Source organism: Triticum dicoccoides, chromosome 1A (genome assembly GCF_002162155.2).
Source record: "Triticum dicoccoides isolate Atlit2015 ecotype Zavitan chromosome 1A, WEW_v2.0, whole genome shotgun sequence".
Classification (NCBI taxonomy): Eukaryota; Viridiplantae; Streptophyta; class Magnoliopsida; order Poales; family Poaceae; genus Triticum; species Triticum dicoccoides.
Genome location: NC_041380.1, coordinates 124,748,954 through 124,765,925, shown reverse-complemented (window position 1 = coordinate 124,765,925; position 16,972 = coordinate 124,748,954). Strand labels below are relative to the sequence as shown.

Genomic DNA, 16,972 nt, shown 5'->3' with positions numbered 1-16,972 from the left:
GGGAAGACTGCAGCAAAAAATAGCCACCCCGCTCCAACTTGATCGTTGGCTGCTTCGTGTAAGATTACAAGAAGATTGTGTGATCACTCTTTGTCCTGAGTGATTTGAGTTTAAAATCCACCGAGAGAAAACCCCAGAGTCAAAAAATTAGATAGTGGTTTACTATCACTCAAACCTAAGTGCAGTACGCTCCACCTATTACTCTTGAGAGCTACAAACTCCCTACTAGATAGTTAGGTCCCAAGTTCTTCCGAGACCAAGAGTCATTGTGGTTGTCGAAGAAGAAGTCTATAAAAGTTCGAAGGTCATCTCAAGCATCTACCACGAGTGATCGACATTGATTGACGAATCAGTTGTCGGGGACAATAGGGCGAAGAGAGTTTATCTTCTATGTTAAATCACAACCCCTCCAACCAGACATAATCCTTTTGCAGAAGGGTGAACTAGTCTACCAAATTCCTTGTCGCCATCGAGCATCACTGGTTACCTCTGTCCCTCTCTTTACATTCGCACTTCGCTTTTATGTTTAGCTTCGGTCATGTGATTCCCTTTGATGCATGCTCTAGTTCTCACTCGCTAGTTCTTGACCGCTCACTATACACCATTTTCGTTCCTTCCGCTGCTGCGTTCTGAGAGATTTGAAGTTTCCGAAAGAAATTTTAAGTGGATGTTTGGTTCAAGCACATATTAAGCAAGCCACACTAGGGTCCCACATTCCATTCACTCAAAAAGTGTGGCAAGATTCTTTTAGATTTGCTAACTTGTGGCTCTTATTTTGAAGAATTAACCTTAGGCAAGTTTGGCAACATTGTATTGTATTGCAAATTGTGTCATTACTAGGCCTAGAACCAAACCGCCCCTAAATCTCTCATTCAACCCCCTCTAATAGACATACTGTTGGGAATTAGCACACAAATGCACTTGTGGTTAACTGATAACTGTAGTGGAAACAAAGTAATCTCAGCACCACAACATGTACTAATTCAAGGATCGTTGCTTAGCACGGAAGGAAACATATGCAGCAGCATATATGGAGGCAGAAAATGTTAAGTAGCAGGCAAGACACTCCTCAGCCTAGTGTCTTGTGGCAGGAGTAAGTTTCTGGACAGCACCAAGCATCAACAAAGAGACACTAGATTTACATGGAAAACCCCTCAACTTGAGGGAAAAAACCACGGGCCGAAGCCACCCAAATCCTCTTCCACTATTATCAAATGTGGGATACAACAAGTTCTTCTATAGACAACACTAGAGGATCTCATACATCAAGATTTCTGAATCTTGAATGAACACGACAAGATTTGGGGCTCAAGAACTAGGGATTGGAACAATCTCACCAAAGATGGTGGAACCGAAGCTTGAAGGAGACAAGGTAGTGGATCTGGACCATCACAACCTTAGGGAGGAGCTCCCTTTGCTTCTTCCTTCAATCTTCCTCTTCTTCCCTTGCTTTCTTAGGGCATCTCCACTAGTCCCCCCAAGAAGCCCTCCCCAGGCACTTTTTCACCGCCGGCGAGGAAAATTCCTCCCACTCGTCACCCCAAGAGCACAGATTTCGCCGGATTCGAGGAAAAATACTGCCGGCACGCGCATGCGAAACCCAGCCTCCCGGGAGGCAGCTCGGGACGCCGAGGCTCTCATTTTGCATGCAAATGGCCCACTTTCAGTGTCCCAACACCCTCTCTCCTCTCTCTCTCCCTCTCTTTTCTGCAGGCCCCACCCACGTGCTCACACTCCTTCATCCCCCACCCACCGAAGCAGGCGCGCACGGGACGGGACGGGCGCGGCGAGCAGGGCGCCGGAGCTGGGGCACAGGCGAGGCGTCACGGCGGGCGGGCGCCGGAGCTCGCGGGGAGGGAGGGCGCTGGAGCAGGGAGGCGGGGAGCTCGCGGGGAGGGAGCCAGAGCAAGGAGGCGGAGAGCTCGCGGGGAGGGCACCGGGCGCGGAGGCCACGGATATGCAGCCGCGGAGCCGGCGCGGTGCTGCAGCCGGAGGTACGCGGCCACCTCCCGCAGCACGGCGTGCTCGTCGCGGGCAGCCTCCTCCGCTCCCCCGTCCGCGATGCCGACAGGTCGAGCTCCAGCCCCACGCGCGCGGGCGTGGTCTTCCTCCTCGTCGCCCTGCCAGAGCAGCGGCACGATCGTGGTCTTCCTCCTCATCGCCCGGCCAGAGCAGCGCGGGGCAGGCCGTGGAGCAGAGCGGGGCCGGCCGGGAGGATGCGGCCGTCCGGGCCCGAGGCGGCGAAGTCGATGGCGTTGGTGGAGTGGGTCGGTGGCGAAGAGCGCGGCCAGCTCGGCGAGTTTGAGGTCGGCGTGGAGGGTGTAGGAGAGCAGCGCGGGGCAGGCCGTGGAGCGGAGCGGGTCGGCGGTGTAGGAAAGCAGCGCAGGCGCATGGCTCAAGCATCGCGGGCTTGGACACGGCGTCGGGCGGCCCCGTGCAGGCGACCGCGGCGAGGAGGAGCAGGAGGAGGAGGCGGGTCGGGGAACGCACCGTCGCCATCGCCGGCCAACCTGCCGGAGCCGTGGCCGTGCTTCATCGCCATCCGCTAGCCAGGGCGGTTCACGTGGTGGTGGTGGCTGGGTACGGCAATGAGTGGATAAATATCCACCCCCAGGCTTAGCTTTTCGCCGGCAGCCCCCTAGGCGGTGGAAAAAATGCCTCCTGGGGGGGCCAACGGCTGGAGATGCCCTTAGTTTTCTCTCTTCTTTTCTCTTGGAGGATGAACTGATTTCCGTCACTCTTGGTGGTGGCTGCTGGATGGAGGGTAAAGCATCCCCATTCACTCATGTGCAAAGTCTAAAATGACCCTAGGTCATAACCCTAATGGGTAGTGGGCTTCCGCACCTCTTTGGGCTGCCTAAAAGGCCTCAAATTGCCATCTCCTCACAGCCCACATGAGGAGGATATCCCAACAAATCTCCCCCCTGACTTATGAGGGGGGCATCGCCATGCCCGCTACCTTGCAACATACTTGTAGCTTCTCATTTGGCAATATCTTAGTCATCATATCCGAACCATTTTCGTCGGTATGGATCTTCTCAAGTTTCAGCAACTTGGGACTCACGACATCTCAAATCCAATGGTACCTCACATCAATGTGCTTGGTTCCAGAGTGATAGCATGAATTCTTGGCAAGATGAATATCACTCTGACTATCACAAAACAAAACATATTTCTCTTGCTTCATGCCGAGCTCTTTCAAGAAGTTCTTTATCCATAAAACTTCCTTGCCAGCGTCAACTGCTGCAATGTACTCAGCTTCTGTAGTTGATGTAGAAACACATTTCTACAATCTTGATTGCCATGACACCGCTCCCCCTGCATAAGTCATCAGGTATCCAGATATGGACTTCCTACGATCCTTGTCACCTGCGTAATCTGCATCTGTATAGCCCTGCAATACAGGATCACCGTTTCCAAAGCATAAACAAGATGTAGAAGTACCCTTGAGATACCTGAGAATCCACTTCACTGCTTCCCAGTGAGCTTTACCTGGATTTTTCATGAACCGGCTAACAACTCCAACTGCATAGGCAATGTCAGGCCTAGTGCATACCATGGCATACATCAAACTGCCCACAGCAGATTGGTGAGGTACTTTCCTCATTTCTTATTTCTCCTTCTTACTTCTAGGACATTGTTTTGAATTCAGTTTGTGATGCCCTGCAAGCGGAGAGATAATAGATTTTGCATCTTTCATATTGAACCTTTCAAGTACCTTCTCAATGTATCTTTTCTGTGAGAGCCAAAGCAGCTTCTTTGATCTATCACGGGAGATCTTCATGCCAAGTATTTGCTTAGCTGGTCCTAAATCCTTCATGGCAAATGATTTACTCAATGCCTTCTTGAGGAGAGCAATCCTCTTTGTGCCATTTCCAACAATCAACATATCATCAACATACAACAAGAGAATAGTGAAGTCACCCTCGGCGTAACTCTTCATAAAGACACAATGATCGGGTTGTGCTTTATGGTAACCAAGCCCAGTCATAAAAGACTCAAACTTCTTGTACCACTGTCGAGGAGCTTGCTTCAAGCCATACAAGCTCTTCTTCAATTTACAAACTAAGTGCTCCTTGCCTGCAACCAAGAATCCCTCTGGCTGCTCCATGTATATCTCCTCTTCTAGGTCACCATGTAAGAATGTTGTCTTCACATCAAGTTGTTCAATTTCCAAGTCCATGGTGGCAGCCATGCCAAGCACAACTCGGATCGAAGACATCTTGACCACTGGAGAGAATATCTCACCATAATCAATGCCCTTTTTCTGGCTGAATCCTTTCACAACCAATCTGGCCTTGTACCTTGGATGTGAGGTGTTTTCTTCAATCTTCACTCTGTACACCCACTTGTTCTTGAGTGCTTTCTTGCCCTTTGGCAGATTCACCAACTCAAAAGTATCATTCTCATACAAGGAATTCATCTCATCCTGCATGGCTTCTGATCATTCTTCTTTGTTCTCATCATACATTGCCTCCTCATAGCACGAGGGTTCATCTTCATCTGTCATCAACACATATTGATGTGCTGGATATTTAGAAGAAGGAATGTGACTTATTTCACTTCTTCTTTGTTGCTGCACTCATGGTGAATCAGGTGGATTTTCGTTGGCATCATCATCACCAACTTCATCATCATCACTTGATGGTTGCTCGCCACTTTGACTTGTACTGCCTTGATCAGTTGCATCTCCACTATCTTCAGTGTTATCATCTCCCCCATGATTGTCATGCACGAGAGGAGGACGGATTGGATCCATATCAACCTGAGGTGTGCTGGTCATTGGTTTCTCTGGTTTCCCAATATCTTTTATTGTTTGATCTTCAATGAACACCACAGCTCAGCTTCTCACAATCTTCCTATTTGCTGGATCCCACAACCTGTAGCCAAACTCTTCACTTGGTTGGCCGAGGTAGATGCACTGCTTTGTCTTGCTATCAAGCTTGGATCTCTTGTCCCTTGGAACATGTATAAATGCCCTATAACCAAAGACCTTCAAGTGCTTGTATGTTACCTCCTTCCCTGACCAAACTCTCTAAGGAATATCACCTGCAAGAGGAACTGAGGGAGATAAGTTAACCACATACATAGCATTCATCAATGCTTCAACCCAAAATGAATTAGGTAAATAGGCATGAGAGAGCATAGCTGTGACCCTCTCTGTGAGTGTTCTGTTCATTCTCTCTGCAAGCCCATTGAGCCGAGGTGTCTTTGGTGGACTCTTCTCAAGCCTGATGCCAACATTTCTGCAATACCTTTCAAAAGGACCTCGGTATTCATCACCATTGTCTGATCTCACGCACTTTAATTTCCTGCCAGTTTCTCTTTCAACCTTGGCATGGAACTTCTTGAAGGCTTCAAGCGTCTGGTATTTGTGTTTCAGCACATACACAAAAACCTTTCTGGAATGGTCATCAATAAAAGTCACAAAGTATAATGCTCCACCATGAGATTTTTCAGTCATGGAGGAAACATCAGTGTGCACAATATCAAGAAAATTTTCTGCACGATGTGGAGGGAGTGTATGAAATGCAACCCTATGTTGTTTGCCAGCAAAACAATGTGCACAAGGTTTCAAGGATATACCTTTCAACTTAGGGAGGTACTCCATGCGAGCAAGAGCATGCATGTCCTTCCCACTCATATGCCCAAGCCTCTTGTGCCACAATTCAACCGAAGTGTCTTTTTCAGCAACATTCAACACCTCATTGCACAACTTGGTTTAAGTCACATAGAGATTACCTTGCTTACTTCCTCGAGCCACAATCAAAGAGCCTTTGGTGAGCTTCCACTTTCCTTCACCAAAATAACTAGGATGTTTGATATCATCAAGCTTGCCCACCAACAACAAATTCAGCCTTATGTCGGGAACATGCCTCACATCATCGAGCACCAATCTGCAACCCGTGTTTGTTTCAATGCATATAGAGCCCTTGCCAACAATTGCTGAAGAACCACTATTTCTCATCCTCACTTGGCCAGTAACACTACTAGTGTAAGATGTGAAATACTCCTTGTGTGATGTGATGTGGAAGGACGCACCTGAATCCACAACCCAACTCATGGCATCATCACAAACAACACTATAACAATCTTCATCTTCAATGACTATATAGTCCTCATTTGTTGCAGTCATGGTTGAACTGGTCTCAGCCTTTTGCTCGGTTTTCTTTGTGAGTTTCCCCTCTGCAAGCTCTCTTTTGTACTTCCTGCACTCGCTCTTTATGTCTCCCGGATTGCCACAATGAAAGCAAGTAATATCTTTTCTCTGTTTTGACTTTGATCTCCCCTGGATTTGCTTTTGCCTTGCTGAAATCTTGTATTGCTGCGTCCACGGTTCTCATTCTTCCCATGGGTTTCAGCCACATACGCATCAGAAGAAGAGGCATCACCCTTTTCCTTCTTTCTGGCTTCTTCATTCAGCATACTGTTCTTCACCATCTCCAAAGTCAGCTTCCCATCCGAAGATGAATTGCTAAGTGACACAACAAGCGTGTTCCAACTATCAGGCATGGAACTCAGCAGCAACAAATGCTTGCACCTCATCCTCAAAGTTGATCTTCATGGCTGAAAGTTGATTTATATGGCATTGGAAGACATTCAAGTGCTCAATCACACTTGTGCCATCTTGGTACTTAAGCTTTGCAAGTTTTTTGATCACCGACGCCTTGTTCATTAATGTCTTCCTCTCATACATGGACTCCAACTTCTGCCACATCTCATATGCATTTGTGTCATTTGCAACATGGTGGAAAATATTATGGTTGATGTATAACCGAATCATACCTACTGCCTTTCTGTGCAACACTCTCCATTCTTCTTCCGTGACACCTGTGGGTATCTTGTCTTTCATAATTGGCTCATACAAATTCTTGCAATAAAGGATGTCTTCCATCACGGGCTTCCGTAATGAGTAATTGAAAGAATCAAGTTTTATCATGCCACTTGTAGTAGCACTTTTCTTCCAAAGCCATTGTGAGCAGCACTTCCAGCAACAATCAAGCAACTGAGATTTGCAACCTTCTAAGCAACCAAGGCTCTGATACCACTATGTTGGGAATTAGCACACAAATGCACTTGTGGTTAATTGATAACTGCAGCGGAAACAAAGTAATCTCAGCACCACAACATGTACTAATTCAAGGATCGTTGCTTAGCACGGAAGGAAACATATGCAACAACATATACGGAGGCAGAAAATGTTAAGCAGTAGGCAAGACACTCCTCGGCCTAGTGTCTTGTGGTAGGAGTAAGTTTCTGGACAGCACCAAGCATCAATAAAGAGACACCAGATTTACGTGGAAAACCCCTCAACTTGAGGGGAAAAACCACAGGCCGAAGCCACCCAAATCCTCTTCCACTATTATCAAATGTGGGATACAACAAGTTTTTCTGTAGACAGCACTAGAGGATCTTATACATCAAGATTTTTAAATCTTGGATGAACACAACAAGATTTGGGGCTCAAAAACTAGGGATTGGAACAATCTCACCAAAGATGGTGGAACCGAAGCTTGAAGTAGACAATGTAGTGGATCTGGACCATCACAACCTTGGGGAGGAGCTCCCTTTGCTTCTTCATTCAATCTTCCTCTTCTTCCCTTGCTTTCTTGGTTTTCTCTCTTCTTCTCTCTTGAAAGATGAACTGATTTCTGTCACTCTTGGTGCTGGCTGCTGGATGAAGGGTAAAGCATCCCCATCCACTCATGTGCAAAGTTCAAAATGACACTAGGTCATAACCCTAATGGGTAGTGGGCTTCTGCACCTCTTTGGGCTGCCTAAAAGGCATCCCACATGAGGAGGATATTCCAGCACATACCTTGTTCCTACAATACTTGTAATTTATAGCGGATCTGCTAGAGATGCTAAGACCTAAATAGGGTTCGGTTTGAAATGCCCTAGTTAGCAGTTTCGCATACTGAAAAAAATAGCACACTATATCATCACTAATAGCACGCTATAGCGTTTAGAGAATTGCCTCGTTAAATTGATCAATGTATAATGTCTCGCTAATAGCACGCTAATGGCATATTTTTATGGCCGCGCTATTTTTGTACTATAACGCACTATTTTTTTTCCTTGGTTCCGAAAAGGGAAAAAAATGTTAAGCCGGCGACGTCACTATGGAGTAAACCACGCAAAGGGCAGAGTCCAAAACCCAAATCCAAAGGAGCACGTCGCCCTCCTCTCTCTCTCGCCGTTGTCTTCACTCCAGTTGAAGTCGTCTCCGCCGTCCTCGTGGTCGGCGCCCGTGCCATCCGAAGCCAGGACTAACTCTAGCCCTAGCGCACACGCGGGAGGAAACAGGAAAGGGGAGCGGAGATGTCGTCGTGGCTGCGCAGCGCGGTGAGCCGGGCGGTGGAGGCCGGCGGCCGCAGCGGCGTCGCCCGCGCCGTCAAGGGATACGCGGACGCCGTCGCGCACCACGCGGGGCAGGCCGTCTCCGACATCCTCCTCGACCGGGGGGTGAGCTCACGGACCCTCCTCGTCCTCCCCCTTCGCCCTCTTCCCTCCCCTCTTCGCCGGCATCCTGTTCGATCTCAACGAATCCAAATTCAGCTTCTTCTGACGACGTGAAGCAAGGGCGGGGATTGCTTGAGGGGTTGTTAATTCGTTACCTCTGCGCGCCAATGTGATGAACTCAGTACACTAGGAGTCCAAGCTTTAATTTGTGCCATTGGGCTACCGTCGTTAGTGCCCTAGCTTGTGTTCACCTCGAATTGGGGGCTCAGCAGAGCTATGTGACGAGTACGCGAAACCTGTTGTTTCGTGGGCAAGTCTCGCTGCTGAAGTATCCTTTTTAATGTATTACACAAGGAAAAACTCCATACAGTATTCATGATTCCTGTGTGCCATTTTACATACAGAGCGAGTCCAAGGCTTCGGTATTCAAATGTGTTGTCCGTGAAATATCATCTGACTTAGAGTTGCTTTCTTAGGAAGTTACATAAAAGGGGCAAATTAAGAGTATGATTCTTACTCCAGTCAGGTTGCAAGCTGAACTCCAACCTGGATATGTTTATAAGTTATATTTATATGAGATGATCTTATGTTTATGCTGCTGTATTGTTCATCTATTCTGCGACACGCAATAGTTGCACATGAAGGAGAAAAAGGTTGAGTGAAGACTTTTTGATCTAGTGTAGTATAGGTTAACTACCGTTGCTGTATGTTTATCTGTCTCCTTTTTTTTTAAAGATGTTTCTTACTGTGTGGTTCGCAGGGCACACAGAGCTTCAAAAGTTTCAAGAAAACAGTAATGCGATTAGAAGAGGCAGCAGTTTCATGCCGTGGGGGTGAAAGAATTGAATTATTAAGACGTTGGCTGGGAGCATTACAAGACGTTGAGGCTGCTCTCTCTAGTTCAGATACAAAGGATCCTGATGTTCATGATTCTGCTGGTGAATTGGATCTAAAACCGCCATTGGTGAGTCTGCGTGTTTCATGTTCATCTTGTCTTGTGTATTTGTTTGTTTCACCTAGTTATTTTGAGATTGGATTTTGTCATCTTTCTTTCTTCTTCTGTATGTATCTTAGTTATATTTTAGACTCCCCTGAGTTTACATAACTTGTTCGGAGCAGACCTTGTTTGTTGATCCTGATATTGAAGGAGCACCTATGAACTTCCGTGATGTGTTCCTGTACAGCCAGGCACTTGAAGATATTACACAATCCATGGTGAGTTGGCCCAACCTTGCTGCCCTGGTCTCGGTCTCTTAATAATTATTAATTATAATCTATTTTACCGATTTCTTTCTTTTCTGAATTGTAGATCGCTGTTATTAGTTCTTACTCAGTTTCACGCTGGACAATACTGACCTTTTCTGTAAACAGATTCTTGATGCTCCATCTGAGGAAGAAGTTTCACTTCTTCTGGAAATTTATGGGTGAGTTGCTTCTGAAATAACTTGCTAATATTTTATGCAATTAAACTTTTCTCAGCCTACAGCGTTAATTTATCAACATTCTTAAGTGAATCCTCATAAAATGTTCAACACTATTACTGTCCTCCACTCACTTCGAACTTTGCTATTCTTTGAAATTTTATGACAAAGAACGAAATGGGAGCTTCACATATGCATCCTACTTCTGATAAACAGCATTTCTGTTGCCTCGTACCGTTCCTATGTTGTGGAGTGATAGTTCTGACCACTTTTCTGGGTCAACTCGTAATGAACTAATGACTGGATTTCTTTTATCTCGTCTTCTATTCCAAGTCTGCAATTGTGTTTAGAGCATCTACAGCCGGATACAGCAAATCCGACCCCTCAAACGCCCGCGGACGCACTCGGTCACGCCTCAAATAATCGATTCCACAACCGGATACCTCAAATTAGAAACCTCAAATCCATACTATTACATGCAATGTAAACCTAATCTTAAGCGGAGCTTGTCCGGCTCTGCCGTGCCCATGTCCGGCGGCTGGCTGCGCCCTTCAGAGTGTTGTTCCGGTCGCTGGCGAGGTAGAGTAGGACATGGGACACGGACCGGCTCACGGGACTCAAGGCGCTGCCGTCTCCCATGCTCTACTCTTCCTTGTCGGAGCCCAGAACCCTGATGGTGCCGATAGACGTGAGATCAATGATGGATCCGTCATGGGAGGAGCTGGCGACATCCACCCCCCCGACGCGGTTGCGGCGCCCGGACTGGTGCACCATACGGGGCGCCGAAGAGTGCGACTCCGCCTCGCCCACGTCCACCGCCACGAGGGCTGCCGCCGTCTCCCGCGCCCGCTGCCTCGCACAGCGGGAACGCCTTGCCATGTTTGCGTCGGACGACGCCCATGCGTTCACCTCCTGCTTGGCGTGCTAACAGAGGGGTTGCGCACCCGCCACCGCATTCGGACGCCAGACGGACCGCACCGCCTCCGGTGAGGCAGCGGCGACACACCTCGCGGCGAATCCATGCGTCATTTGGGCGGATGCAATGGATTCCCGACGGAAGGACTCCAAGCGCTGCTGTCGGGCGGCCTCCTCCCGGGAGCGGTGGAGCGCAAGCCGGACGGTCATCTCCTCCTCGGGACCGCGTGGGATGAGCTCGGGGTCAACGGATCTGGAGGTGTAGGACTCGGATCCGCTGCCCGCCATGCCGGAGAAGGCCGAAGATCGCCGGACGGGAGCTTGGGTGGCGTAGGGGAGTGAAGTGGAGTGGCTAGGGTTTGGTCTGGGGAGCGGATGGGGACGAATATGTGTGGGGTCGGGTGGGCCATCGTGGGCCGAGCCCGACGTGGCAGACGCGCCCGGGCCTCCCCATATCCGGCCCATATTTGGGCTGGATATGAGGGGTGTCGGTCAGCGAGGGCGTTTGAGGCCGGTTTGAGGCGCCCGTCTGGGTCGGTTTTTTTTGACCGGGCCGTCCACCCGGGCGTACGAGGGAGGTTTGAGGCGCCCAGCTGTAGATGGTAATGTTGGCTTTGCCTTTTCTCCTAGAGAAGCTAATGAGGTAGCAAATAGTTTAGCTAAGCATTCTTATTGTACCAGATCTTCCTACTCTTGGGATACTATCCCTGACTTTATTCTCTCCGACATTGTAAACGATATGGCTACCATTTGAGGAAAAAAGTCTCTTATTTAAAAAAAAAAAGGTTTGAGGCGCCCGGCTGTAGATGCTCTTACCATCCAATATAACATTACATGTTCCTTACGTTAGGTGCTTTGCTTTCCGCTCGCACTTAAACACTCTTAACTGTTATTAAGTAAAGGTATTCAAAATTTAGTTTTTCTGAGCATTCTGTACAATCTGAGCTACTTGACAGTTCACACATATCTCTACTAACTCCTCTTACCCGTGAATGTTTTCTAGTTACTAAATGCCCCTTTTCTTGCAACTAATGTTGGGTTTCACAGCCTGTGTCTCGCTGGTGGGAAAGAAGTCAATAAGGCAATCATGAACAATGTACAAGACTTGGCCAAGGCTTTCTCAAATTACAAAGACGAAGTCCTGGTAACTTCCCAATTGCCTTTAATCACATATGTTTTATGAAAATCACATGATGTTTAGGAACGGTATTTAGTATTCTGCTATTTGTGTAGTTTTTGTACATTACCACGAGTGTGTCCTAGAGAGAACTTCAGTATCATTGGTTACACCAAGTAGACCCTTCTGAACTGGGCCATTTGGATCTGCTGCCATCTGTTACCTTTATACTCCTGAAGTGGCTGAAATTTTTACTGGCAGTATGTTCTTCTACAAAACCGCTGCCTAATTTTATTTCAAGAACTAACCGACTTGGAGATGTTCCTTTCTGTCGCACCATACATGGCTACAGGCACATCTCTCCAATAGATTCTGGTGGATATTTGAAATTAAATGTGTTCTTCATGAAGACATTTTGACGAAACTGTAGTGGCCATGCTAAATCCTTTTGGTTGGGTTTCACACTCTGACTGTGCTTACCCCTTGCAATTGGGGAATTGCTTATGCGGTGTCTCTTTACCTTGGCAATACTGCAGAAACCTAAGAAACTACTCCCTCCGTCCCATAACATAAGATGTTATTACAACTGATATACTATTGGTTGTAATAACATCTTATATTATGAGACGGAGGGAGTATTTCATAAGCAAAAACAGATAGCCTTTTGCTAGCAGTTCTTATTTTTGGAAAATATTTTCCAAGGTGTGTATTCTCATATAACCGCGTGGTGAAAAACTAACTGTGATGCACACATTATTAAGCTCTGTAAATAGGGAAATATGTCCAATTCCAGTAATTCATTGTATCTGTGTGAACAGGTGAAGCGTGAAGAGCTACTTGAATACACACGGAATGTCATTTCAGGACTTAAGAGAAATGCTGATATTATGAGGTGAACTGCTCATTTACTTAATCGTCTAACTAGTTATCTTGTATTTTGAGTATGTGTTACCTCCAGATGTGTTTTCAATTATCAGACATTCTACTTTGTAGTATATTTTTACGCAGAACAACAAAAAAAGTCAAATGGTGTTTGCATTTTTCTTTGCTTTCTGAAGTAACAACACCTGCAGTAGAAACCAAACTCATGTGATGCCTCTACCGAATCTTCAAGATGTCAAATATTGTGTATCATACTTCTAGATACGTGGTGCTTTTATTTATGATCTCTTGCTATATTAGCTTCTTAGTTTGCACCTTGTATTTAATTTCAGGATAGATGCTGAAACCCTTGAATTGTGGAGAAAATTAGATGGGAAGGAGAAATCACGGTCCCAATCAACTGAAGGTCAAGATAAAGCATCAGAGAAGATTGCTGTTGCCAATATCGAGGTGTTACATAATCATATATATTATTACTTTGTGCTTGCTTCCCTTTCTATTTGTCATGGTTTGTTAGCTAGTGTCTAGACTTATATAGCTAGATGTACTAAAGGGCTTTTGCATTGAGGATTTCCTCTGGCTCGGGAATTTATTTTGTATCAGTTGCACTGATGGCTTTATAATCGATTAATTCGAATTGCAAATCATTTCACAAAAGTTTCAAAACATTTTTTGCCTTGATAAATATATGGCCCTGTGCTTATCTCCATGTTCAAAAATATATTTCATTCTGGGCATGGGCATGGTCTCCCATATGTAAGTTTGGCCATCATATTAAATAACTTTTATAGTTACATGTTTGCATAAAAATTATACAAAGGTAGTACTTGATGAAGTACATTTCATAAAAAAATTATTGTATAAAAGGGCAGCCCGGTGCACGTAGCTCCCACTTGCGCAGGGTCCAGGGAAGGGTCCGACCACTTTGGGTCTTCTGTACGCAGCCTTTTCCTACATTTCTGCAAGAGGCTGTTTCTGTACATAACAGATTTGTTGTATCATCCTGCAAAAAGTGCCATCATCTCACACCATCAGTCTAAATAGCAATTTACGGTCGAAGTTAGTAAAGTTTGACTTCACTCATTCTGAAGATCAATTTCAAAAAGGAGGGGCTATGTTTTTGTCTGATTAGATATACATTCTTATGCATATGACAAATGTCCTGCATAATTCCGGTCATTTGTCTTTTCCCTCCTTAACGTACATGCGTACTGAATCTATTTACTATTGGCCAATATATTTTCCATTTTTTGTCAATCCATTTTATCTTGTTCTCGTGATATTTCTTGTCAAGGCTTGCAAAGATGGTAACTGTGTTTTTTGTTTTAATCCAGGCCTTAAAAGAAGCACTTACTGAAGTCCGCTTTTGCTCTAGAGCGGAAGAACTTCTACTGAAGAAGAAGTCGATTGCTCCTGGAGATTCCATGGAGATTCATTCTCAGAAGGTATTATTAGGTTTTATGTTTAAAACATTTTTTGATATTGTCAGTCCACATCTAAATAGAATTCCTTCAAATGCAAATAAATATTGATGTGAAACATTATGTCACTTTCCCTACACTTAAGCTACTTTCTGGTAAAGTAATTTAAGTTTCCCAACACAAAACTGTGAATTCAATACCTTAAGGAAGGAAGTTTTAACTTATTGAGTTATGACGCCTTACATTCCTTAAATTGTTATTGCGATAGTCCCTACTTTTAATGAGATAGTTGATAGACTTACATAAGAATGATAAAATAGTTCTACCCCGAGAAAGTTTGGCAGGTAAGATTTGTGTGGCTCAAAACTGTGTGTTATTTACCTTTTGGTGACTAGTGATAACCATGTAAGCTTTTCAGCTTTAACTTCAAGTAGTTTTTTCAGTAGCTTCAGCATGAATTCTGCAACCTGCAGATCGATAAGTTAAAGGTCCTGTCATAAAACTCTCTCTCACTATCTTTACAAAATCTTGCAGGTTGATAAGTTAAAGGTCCTGTCAGATTCCCTTTCTACCTCATCCTCCAAAGCAGAGCAGCGTATTATGGACCACAGGTTTTATTTCTGAGAATACCTTTTGCTTTATAGTTTCATGAAAAAATATATTTTATTTTATGGAAGACATGTGCCATGTTAGTCATTCTCATTTGTATAGTAATACAGATTTATGCTTCTTCATGGATATGTTCCTGTTCTGTTTTGTTGGAAATTTTTGGTCTAGTATCATATTTTAATTTTGTACTTATACCAGGCGTCAGAAAGAAGATGCTCTGAACTTTCGTGTGAAAAAAGAGAATGAGGTGAATGCGGCTGAGAAGGTATGTTTGCTAGATTGTATGCATTCATGCAATACATCGGTGTAATTTGGAGACTTCAATTTCACGAATCATTAGAAATGTGTGCCCATTTTGAAACTTGAAATCACTCTCATTTGGTTCAGTAGGGATCTCCCCGCATCCAGTAATCTGGATGTTTGTTTTCCTCTGTAATCCCTACAGAATTCCTGCGACCCAAATAGGATAAATACAGTCAGCTTATTTTGTCAGTTGTCAACTGCTAAATAGTATCTGTAGTTAGGAAACTTAGGATACATATCTGTGTCTGTACACATATATTTGAAGCTTCCTATTTCCTAAAGCTTGCATATTGTGGAGTCGGTCATGCTTGTTTAGTATGGGCCCCTCAGAACACAAATCTCTGACTGTTTTTATGTTAATGTTTTGTTGCACATATTCTAATGTCTGCACCGATATGCAAATATCTACTCCCTTTTAAACTGCATAAACGTCTTACATTTATGCATATGGTTAAGTGCTCCTTATGTCTTCCACCCTGCTTACTGTGTCATCTTTAATGTTATTTTATTTTTATGTCCTGATAAAGGGATTGCTTGCTGAGATTACTGAATTGGAGAAGCAAAGAGATGATCTTGAGGCTCAGTTGAAAAAGGTACCTTTTCCGCTCCTAGGAGATATATTTTGATGGGGCCTTGCAGATTTTAATTGCATGCACCCCTATCGGCCTAATCCGAGTTCAGATCTACATATATTTGTGGTATAACCCCACAAGTTGCTTGAAATTCGATGGAGTAACTTCTCTGTTGATCTTATTATAATTGTTCATTGGTAAGCTTAAACTGTCAATGAAGTAATGAGGCATGAGTCAAGATTATCTTCCAGTATGCAAAAAGTGCAAGATGCAATAGAGTAAGGCTACGGGTATCTGACTGAGTGACTGGTGACACAAAATAGTTGATAATTTGGCCTAAAACAATGAGTCATGTATTTGCTTGTCGTCTGACCAACTGATCCGAAAAAAGAGACATAAAAAAATGCTACATGTAGAGATACTAGCTGAATGCCCGCGCGTTGCCACGGAATAGCACACTTTTATTTTTTAGGTGCCCATTATGCTATCCATCTCTTTCTATAACTCCGTCATGTAGAAATACAATGTGTATTGTCCCTTCTTTCCTGACTCTTGAATGTCCTTGGAATTTCCCACAACTCCATCTATGATGTGTCATCGCTTCGAAATAAGTTGACAGGATGGCAACTATAAAAGGCAGATTTTGGTTCTCCATTTCTCCAACTATCCACCCCTCACCTCCACCACCCACCACTCTATTGCACAAATGTAATAGCAAAGAAAAATTCTTGTAGCAAAATTTTAAATGTATACTATATTTTTCATTTACAAAACCGAAACTATTGCAAAATGATTTTAACTGCAGATTCGACATCATCATTTTCACATCATATACTCCCTCCATGCTAAAATATAGTGCGCCCGCGTTTTCCGAGGTCCAATTGACCATAAATTTAACCAACAAGATCGACTGCGGCAGGAGAATTTTTTTTTAATTGAAAACTTCTTTTGAATACGAATTCACTGGTATAAGTTTTGCTCCCGCCGCAGTCTGTCTCGTTGGTTAAATTTAATTATGGTCATAGTTGAAGCACGGGAATAGATGAAGCACTACATTTTGGAACCGAGGAAGTATAATACAACATGTTAAATAAAGGTTAATCTAGACAAGAATTGTCAGACAAGCTATAGTTAATGTGAACAAGTACTTTTTTCTGCAACTCCATCTATGATGTGTCATCGCTTCGCTCGCCATTACCTATATGAAATAAATTGTTAGGATAGTAACTATAAATGCACCATTTCCTTCTCCATTGGTCCAACTATCCA

At 44.6% G+C, this 16,972-nt stretch overlaps 1 protein-coding gene across 1 annotated transcript in view; it reads left to right on the top strand.

Annotated features, from left to right (window-relative positions):
- Nucleotides 1-8,149: 8,149 nt before the first annotated feature.
- The window catches only part of LOC119366337 (coiled-coil domain-containing protein 150-like), a 15,488-nt gene continuing 6,665 nt past the window's right edge, over nucleotides 8,150-16,972 (top strand). Inside the window, exons 1-11 of the mRNA XM_037632064.1 lie at nucleotides 8,150-8,466; nucleotides 9,224-9,427; nucleotides 9,583-9,678; nucleotides 9,835-9,887; nucleotides 11,847-11,943; nucleotides 12,735-12,808; nucleotides 13,131-13,248; nucleotides 14,133-14,243; nucleotides 14,754-14,830; nucleotides 15,027-15,093; nucleotides 15,659-15,724. Of these exons, the coding sequence (XP_037487961.1) occupies nucleotides 8,323-8,466; nucleotides 9,224-9,427; nucleotides 9,583-9,678; nucleotides 9,835-9,887; nucleotides 11,847-11,943; nucleotides 12,735-12,808; nucleotides 13,131-13,248; nucleotides 14,133-14,243; nucleotides 14,754-14,830; nucleotides 15,027-15,093; nucleotides 15,659-15,724 (1,107 nt within the window). The 5' untranslated portion in view covers nucleotides 8,150-8,322. The remainder of the gene's footprint in view (nucleotides 8,467-9,223; nucleotides 9,428-9,582; nucleotides 9,679-9,834; nucleotides 9,888-11,846; nucleotides 11,944-12,734; nucleotides 12,809-13,130; nucleotides 13,249-14,132; nucleotides 14,244-14,753; nucleotides 14,831-15,026; nucleotides 15,094-15,658; nucleotides 15,725-16,972) is intronic.